Genomic DNA, 8,758 nt, shown 5'->3' with positions numbered 1-8,758 from the left:
CGAAACCGGAAGTACGATTTGGCTAGTTCGACGCGAGCTTGTCGAAGTCCATTCCAAGCAAACTTCACAGGCAGCGGCTTCAAAAGTTCCGGGCGGACTCCAAACGTCACACGATAACATTCCAAAGTAAACAAAGTGTCTTCGTCTTGACCTCGCTGTAAAGGTAAAGGACAAAGCGCTGGGCGGTTTGATTTGACCTAGATTTAATTAAAGCTAGCTAAAGTAACCGCCAGGTAACTAATCCCGGTCAATAATTAATCCGCCTTCTTAATCCATTTATTGTCGTCCTGGCCCAATGAAGGAGGAGGAGGAGGAAAGAGGAGTGTCCCACTTGTTGGCGGAGGAACTCTGGGCTTGTTGCTCTTGTTGCTCTGACATGTTTGGCGGCGGCGCGGCCAGAAGTGGCAAAAGTTAGCGGAGCCCTTCGTGAACGAACGGGACGAAGCGATGGCTCCCTGCCGGAGAAAGAGCCGGCTCACTTTCAAGGGGCTCCTGGCAGCCGCCGCCGTGTTGGCGCTATTCTACTACTTCGGGGACTTTTCTCCGGGCGCCAACGTTGCCCTGCAGCGGAAGGCCCACACAGGTGGAGGTGGAGGAGGTGGAGAGGACCTGAGCAGGCCGGTGTACGAGAAGCCCCCCCTGGACCCCGGCGCCCCCGGGGAGATGGGCGCAGCTGTCCGCCTGCAGCTGGACGAGGAGGAGAGGCGGAAGGAGGAGGCGAGCTTGGCCAAGCATCAGATCAACATTTATGTCAGCGACCAGATCTCCGTGCATCGCCGCCTGCCGGAGAGGAGGAACCCGCTGTGAGTCACTACAACCGTCATGACGTCACACTCTTCCTCTTTTATTTCCGGTGTTATATGTAGCTGCTGTTAAAGCTTTCTATCCTTCTTCTTCTTCTTCTACACATTTTGGCACGCTCTACCTTACACATCTTTCACCCGATTCAAACTGTTCAGCCTGTTCGAGAATCGCAAAAATTCCCAGAATTCCAGGTTTTCCGGGACATTTTTCCCATTCGAAATGAATTGACCATTTTTCAAACTTCCATTTCCACATTTTTCAACCTATTCAAACCGTTTCAAACTGTTCAGTCTATTCAGGAATCGCGGGCTTTCCCTTGACAAATTCCAAAAATTCCCAGATTTCCCAGAATTTCAGGTTTTCTGGGACATTTTTCCCCATTCGAAATGAATTGACCATTTTTCAAACTTCCATTTCCACATTTTTCAACCTATTCAAACCGTTTCAAACTGTTCAGCCTACTCAGGAATTGCGGGCTTTCCCTTGACAAATTCCAAAAATTCCCAGATTTCACAGAATTCCAGGTTTTCCGGGACATTTTTCCCATTCAAAATGAATTGACCATTTTTCAAACTTCCATTTCCACATTTTTCAACCTATTCAAACCGTTTCAAACTGTTCAGCCTATTCGGGAATCGCGGGCTTTCCCTTGAAAAATTCCAAAAATTCCCAGATTTCACAGAATTCCAGGTTTTCCGGGACATTTTTCCCATTCAAAATGAATTGACCATTTTTCAAACTTCCATTTCCACATTTTTCAACCTATTCAAACCGTTTCAAACTGTTCAGCCTATTCGGGAATCGCGGGCTTTCCCTTGAAAAATTCCAAAAATTCCCAGATTTCACAGAATTCCAGGTTTTCCGGGACATTTTTCCCATTCAAAATGAATTGGCCATTTGTCAAACTTCCATTTCCACATTTTTCAACCTATTCAAACTGTTCAGTCTATTCGGGAATCACGGGTTTTCCCTTGACAAATTCCAAAAATTCCCAAATTTCCCAGAATTTCAGGTTTTCTGGGACATTTTTCCCCATTCAAAATTAATTGGCCGTTTTTCAAACTTCCATTTCCACATTTTTCAACCTATTCAAACCGTTTCAAACTGTTCAGCCTACTCAGGAATCGCGGGCTTTCCCTTGACAAATTCCAAAAATTCCCAATTTCCCAGAATTTCAGGTTTTCTGGGACATTTTTCCCCATTCAAAATGAATTGGCCGTTTTTCAAACTTCCATTTCCACATTTTTCAACCTATTCAAACCGTTTCAAACTGTTCAGCCTATTCGGGAATCGCGGGCTTTCCCTTGACAAATTCCAAAAATTCCCAAATTTCCCATAATTCCAGGTTTTCCGGGACATTTTTCCCATTCAAAATGAATTGGCCATTTGTCAAACTTCCATTTCCACATTTTTCAACCTATTCAAACCGTTTCAAACTGTTCAGTCTATTCGGGAATCGCGGGCTTTCCCTTGACAAATTCCAAAAATTCCCAAATTTCCCAGAATTTCAGGTTTTCTGGGACATTTTTCCCCATTCAAAATGAATTGGCCGTTTTTCAAACTTCCATTTCCACATTTTTCAACCTATTCAAACTGTTTCAAACTGTTCAGCCTATTCTGGAATCGCGGGCTTTCCCTTGACAAATTCCAAAAATTCCCAAATTTCCCAGAATTTCAGGTATTATGGGACATTTTTCCCATTCAAAATGAATTGACCATTTTTCAAACTTCCATTTCCACATTTTTCAACCTATTCAAACCGTTTCAAACTGTTCAGCCTATTCGGGAATCGCAGGCTTTCCCTTGACAAATTCCAAAAATTCCCAGATTTCACAGAATTTCAGGTTTTCCGGTACATTTTTCCCATTCAAAATGAATTGGCCATTTGTCAAACTTCCATTTCCACATTTTTCAACTTATTCAAACCGTTTCAAACTGTTCAGTCTATTCGGGAATCGCGGGCTTTCCCTTGACAAATTCCAAAAATTCCCAAATTTCCCAGAATTTCAGGTTTTCTGGGACATTTTTCCCCATTCAAAATGAATTGGCCGTTTTTCAAACTTCCATTTCCACATTTTTCAACCTATTCAAACCGTTTCAAACTGTTCAGCCTATTCGGGAATCGCGGGTTTTCCCTTGACAAATTCCAAAAATTCCCAGATTTCCCATAATTCCAGGTTTTCCGGGACATTTTTCCCATTCAAAATGAATTGACCATTTTTCAAACTTCCATTTCCACATTTTTCAACCTATTCAAACCGTTTCAAACTGTTCAGCCTATTCGGGAATCGCGGGCTTTCCCTTGACAAATTCCAAAAATTCCCAAATTTCCCAGAATTTCAGGTTTTATGGGACATTTTTCCCATTCAAAATGAATTGACCATTTTCAAGCTTCCATTTCCACATTTTTCAACCTATTCAAACCGTTTCAAACTGTTCAGCCTATTCAGGAATCGCGGGCTTTCCCTTGACAAATTCCAAAAATTCCCAAATTTCACAGAATTCCAGGTTTTCCGGGACATTTTTCCCATTCAAAATGAATTGACCATTTTTCAAACTTCCATTTCCACATTTTTCAACCTATTCAAACCGTTTCAAACTGTTCAGTCTATTCAGGAATCGCGGGCTTTCCCTTGACAAATTCCAAAAATTCCCAGATTTCCCAGAATTTCAGGTTTTCTGGGACATTTTTCCCCATTCGAAATGAATTGACCATTTTTCAAACTTCCATTTCCACATTTTTCAACCTATTCAAACCGTTTCAAACTGTTCAGCCTATTCAGGAATCGCGGGCTTTCCCTTGACAAATTCCAAAAATTCCCAAATTTCCCAGAATTCCAGGTTTTCTGGGACATTTTTCCCATTCAAAATGAATTGACCATTTTTCAAACATCCATTTCCACATTTTTCAACCTATTCAAACCGTTTCAAACTGTTCAGCCTATTCGGGAATCGCAGGCTTTCCCTTGACAAATTCCAAAAATTCCCAGATTTCACAGAATTCCAGGTTTTCTGGGACATTTTTCCCCATTCAAAATTAATTGGCCGTTTTTCAAACTTCCATTTCCACATTTTTCAACCTATTCAAACCGTTTCAAACTGTTCAGCCTATTCGGGAATCGCAGGCTTTCCCTTGACAAATTCCAAAAATTCCCAATTTCCCAGAATTTCAGGTTTTCTGGGACATTTTTCCCCATTCAAAATGAATTGGCCGTTTTTCAAACTTCCATTTCCACATTTTTCAACCTATTCAAACCGTTTCAAACTGTTCAGCCTATTCGGGAATCGCGGGCTTTCCCTTGACAAATTCCAAAAATTCCCAAATTTCCCAGAATTTCAGGTTTTCTGGGACATTTTTCCCCATTCAAAATGAATTGGCCGTTTTTCAAACTTCCATTTCCACATTTTTCAACCTATTCAAACTGTTTCAAACTGTTCAGCCTATTCTGGAATCGCGGGCTTTCCCTTGACAAATTCCAAAAATTCCCAAATTTCCCAGAATTTCAGGTTTTATGGGACATTTTTCCCATTCAAAATGAATTGACCATTTTCAAGCTTCCATTTCCACATTTTTCAACCTATTCAAACCGTTTCAAACTGTTCAGCCTATTCAGGAATCGCGGGCTTTCCCTTGACAAATTCCAAAAATTCCCAAATTTCACAGAATTCCAGGTTTTCCGGGACATTTTTCCCATTCAAAATGAATTGACCATTTTTCAAACTTCCATTTCCACATTTTTCAACCTATTCAAACCGTTTCAAACTGTTCAGTCTATTCAGGAATCGCGGGCTTTCCCTTGACAAATTCCAAAAATTCCCAGATTTCCCAGAATTTCAGGTTTTCTGGGACATTTTTCCCCATTCGAAATGAATTGACCATTTTTCAAACTTCCATTTCCACATTTTTCAACCTATTCAAACCGTTTCAAACTGTTCAGCCTATTCAGGAATCGCGGGCTTTCCCTTGACAAATTCCAAAAATTCCCAAATTTCCCAGAATTCCAGGTTTTCTGGGACATTTTTCCCATTCAAAATGAATTGACCATTTTTCAAACATCCATTTCCACATTTTTCAACCTATTCAAACCGTTTCAAACTGTTCAGCCTATTCGGGAATCGCAGGCTTTCCCTTGACAAATTCCAAAAATTCCCAGATTTCACAGAATTCCAGGTTTTCTGGGACATTTTTCCCCATTCAAAATTAATTGGCCGTTTTTCAAACTTCCATTTCCACATTTTTCAACCTATTCAAACCGTTTCAAACTGTTCAGCCTATTCGGGAATCGCAGGCTTTCCCTTGACAAATTCCAAAAATTCCCAGATTTCACAGAATTCCAGGTTTTCCGGGACATTTTTCCCATTCAAAATGAATTGGCCATTTGTCAAACTTCCATTTCCACATTTTTCAACCTATTCAAACTGTTCAGTCTATTCGGGAATCGCAGGCTTTCCCTTGACAAATTCCAAAAATTCCCAAATTTCCCAGAATTTCAGGTTTTCTGGGACATTTTTCCCCATTCAAAATTAATTGGCCGTTTTTCAAACTTCCATTTCCACATTTTTCAACCTATTCAAACCGTTTCAAACTGTTCAGCCTATTCGGGAATCGCAGGCTTTCCCTTGACAAATTCCAAAAATTCCCAGATTTCACAGAATTCCAGGTTTTCCGGGACATTTTTCCCATTCAAAATGAATTGGCCATTTGTCAAACTTCCATTTCCACATTTTTCAACCTATTCAAACTGTTCAGTCTATTCGGGAATCGCAGGCTTTCCCTTGACAAATTCCAAAAATTCCCAAATTTCCCAGAATTTCAGGTTTTCTGGGACATTTTTCCCCATTCAAAATTAATTGGCCGTTTTTCAAACTTCCATTTCCACATTTTTCAACCTATTCAAACCGTTTCAAACTGTTCAGCCTACTCAGGAATCGCAGGCTTTCCCTTGACAAATTCCAAAAATTCCCAATTTCCCAGAATTTCAGGTTTTCTGGGACATTTTTCCCCATTCAAAATGAATTGGCCGTTTTTCAAACTTCCATTTCCACATTTTTCAACTTATTCAAACCGTTTCACACTGTTCAGCCTATTCGGGAATCGCGGGCTTTCCCTTGACAAATTCCAAAAATTCCCAGATTTCACAGAATTCCAGGTTTTCCGGGACATTTTTCCCCATTCAAAATGAATTGACTATTTTTCAAACTTCCATTTCCACATTTTTCAACCTATTCAAACTGTTTCAAACTGTTCAGCCTATTCGGGAATCGCGGGCTTTCCCTTGACAAATTCCAAAAATTCCCAAATTTCCCAGAATTCCAGGTTTTCTGGGACATTTTTCCCATTCAAAATTAATTGACAATTTTTCAAACTTCCATTTCCACATTTTTCAACCTATTCAAACCGTTTTCACAAACTGTCGGGAATCGCGGGCTTTCCATTGACAAATTCCAAAAATTCCCTGAATTCCAGGTTTTCCGGGACATTTTTCCCATTCAAAATGAATTGGCCCTTTTTCAAATTTTCCCATTTTTCAACCTATTCAAACCATTCCACCTTCAACACATTCCGCCATCCTGGAAATGTACACTACCCCTTTTCCAAGTTCCAAAAAATTCCACATTTCCTGCTTTTCCAAAGCCCTATTTCCACCCTTTTTTCTGGCGACTACTCCTTCCACATTTTTCAACGCATTTCACCCGTTCCACCGTCAAATCATTCCTCTTGATCGGGACAAAAAACAAATCTGTTTTTTGAACTGGAAAAATTCCCAAAATTCCAGGAATTCCGTAATACCATTTCCCAATTCAACATGTTACTACTTTAACATTTCTACACCAATTTGAAACAATTAAACACCAACCATTTCAACTCATTCTGAACATTAAATTTTTCTTTTTTACCATTTTCACAAAAATTCCCGGTTTCCCCGAAATTCCAGGAATTCCGTAATACCATTTCTCAATTCAACATGTTACTACTTCAACATTTATCCACCAATTTGAAACAATTCAACACCAACACCAACCATTTCAACTCATTCTGAACATTCAACGTTTTTTTTTACCATTTTCACAAAAATTCCCATGTTTCCCGAAATTCCAGGCATTCCGTAATACCATTTCTCAATTCAACATGTTACTACTTCAACATTTCTCCACCAATTTGAAAAATTCCAACACCAACACCAACCATTTCAACTCATTCTGAACATTACATTTTTCTTTCTTACCATTTTCACAAAAATTCCCGGTTTCCCCGAAATTCCAGGAATTCCGTAATCCCATTTCTCAATTCAACATGTTACTACTTCAACATTTCTCCACCAATTTGAAACAATTCAACACCAACACCAACCATTTCAACTCATTCTGAACATTCAAGTTTTTTTTACCATTTTCACAAAAATTCCCACTTTTCCCGAAATTCCAGGCATTCCGTAATACCATTTCTCAATTCAACATGTTACTACTTCAACGTTTCTCCACCAATTTGAAAAATTCCAACACCAACACCAACCATTTCAACTCATTCTGAACATTCAAGTTTTTTTTTTTACCATTTTCACAAAAATTCCCGGTTCCCCGAAATTTCAGGAATTCCATAATACCATTTCTCAATTCAACATGTTACTACTTCAACATTTCTACACCAATTTGAAAAATTCTAACACCAACCATTTCAACTCATTCTGAATATTCAAATTGTTTACCATTTTCCAAAAAATTCCCGCTTTTCCCGAAATTCCCAATTTTTTCTGAAATTCCCATTGAAAGAATGGGACATTCTTAAACCGTTCCAACTTCAAACTATTCAGCCTGTTCAGGAATTGTGTGCTCTACTTAAACAATTCTAAGTAAAAATTCCCAGATTTGACATATTTCCCTTTTTTTTTTTGCATTTTCCCAATTCATAGTGAATTGGCCATTTTTCAAACTTCCACATTTTTCAACCTATTCAAACCATTCCACCTTCAACACATTCCACCATCCTGGAAATTCAAACTTCCCCTTTTTCAAGTTCAAAAAAATTCCAGGATTTTTCAGAATTCCTGCTTTTCCAAAGCCCTATTTCCACCCTTTTTTCTGGCGACTACTCCTTCCACATTTTTCAAGTCATTTCAACCGTTCCACCGTCAAATAATTCCTCTTGATCGGAACAAAAAACAAATTTGTTTTTTGAACTGGAAAAATTCCCGGTTTTCCTGAAATTCCAGGAAATCTGTCACACCATTTCTCAATTCAACATGTTACTACTTCAACATTTCTCCACCAATTTGAAAAGTTCCAACACCAACACCAACCATTTCAACTCATTCTGAACATTCAAGTTTTTTTACCATTTCCCCAAAAATTCCTGCTTTTCCCGAAATTCCCATTTTTTCTGAAATTCCCATTGAAATGAATGGGAAATTCTTCAAACTTCCACCATTTCCAAATTTTTCAACCTATTCAACCCATTCCACCTTCAACATATTCCACCATCCTGGAAATTCAAACATCCCCTTTTCCAACTCCAAAAACGTTTCAGGATTTTCCAGAGTTCCTGCTTTTCCAAAGCCCTATTTCCACCCTTTTTTCTGGCGACTACTCCTTCCACATTTTTCAACGCATTTCAACCGTTCTACCGTCAAATCATTCCTCTTGATCGGGGGGAAAAAAACGAATTTGTTTTTTGAACTGGAAAAATTCCCGGTTTTCCCAAAATTCCAGGAATTCCGTAACACCATTTCTCAATTCAACATGTTACTACTTCAACGTTTCTCCACCAATTTGAAACAATTCAACACCAACACCAACCATTACAACTCATTCTGAACATTCAAGTTTTTTACCATTTTCCCAAACTCCCGCTTTTCCCGAAATTCCCAATTTTTTCTGAAATTCCCATTGAAATGAATGGGACTTTCTTCAAACTTCCACAATTCCCACATTCTTCATCTGATTCAATCCGTTCCAA

The 8,758-nt window shown here is 39.1% G+C and overlaps 1 protein-coding gene across 1 annotated transcript in view; it reads left to right on the top strand.

Moving 5' to 3' along the window:
• The window catches only part of galnt12 (UDP-N-acetyl-alpha-D-galactosamine:polypeptide N-acetylgalactosaminyltransferase 12), a 44,128-nt gene continuing 35,370 nt past the window's right edge, over nt 1-8,758 (top strand). The window contains exons 1-2 of the mRNA XM_062046242.1: nt 1-163; nt 302-803. Of these exons, the coding sequence (XP_061902226.1) occupies nt 448-803 (356 nt within the window). The 5' untranslated portion in view covers nt 1-163; nt 302-447. The remainder of the gene's footprint in view (nt 164-301; nt 804-8,758) is intronic.

Source organism: Entelurus aequoreus, linkage group LG05 (assembly GCF_033978785.1).
Source record: "Entelurus aequoreus isolate RoL-2023_Sb linkage group LG05, RoL_Eaeq_v1.1, whole genome shotgun sequence".
NCBI lineage: Eukaryota > Metazoa > Chordata > Actinopteri > Syngnathiformes > Syngnathidae > Entelurus > Entelurus aequoreus.
This window is presented reverse-complemented; position numbering and strand designations above follow the sequence as displayed.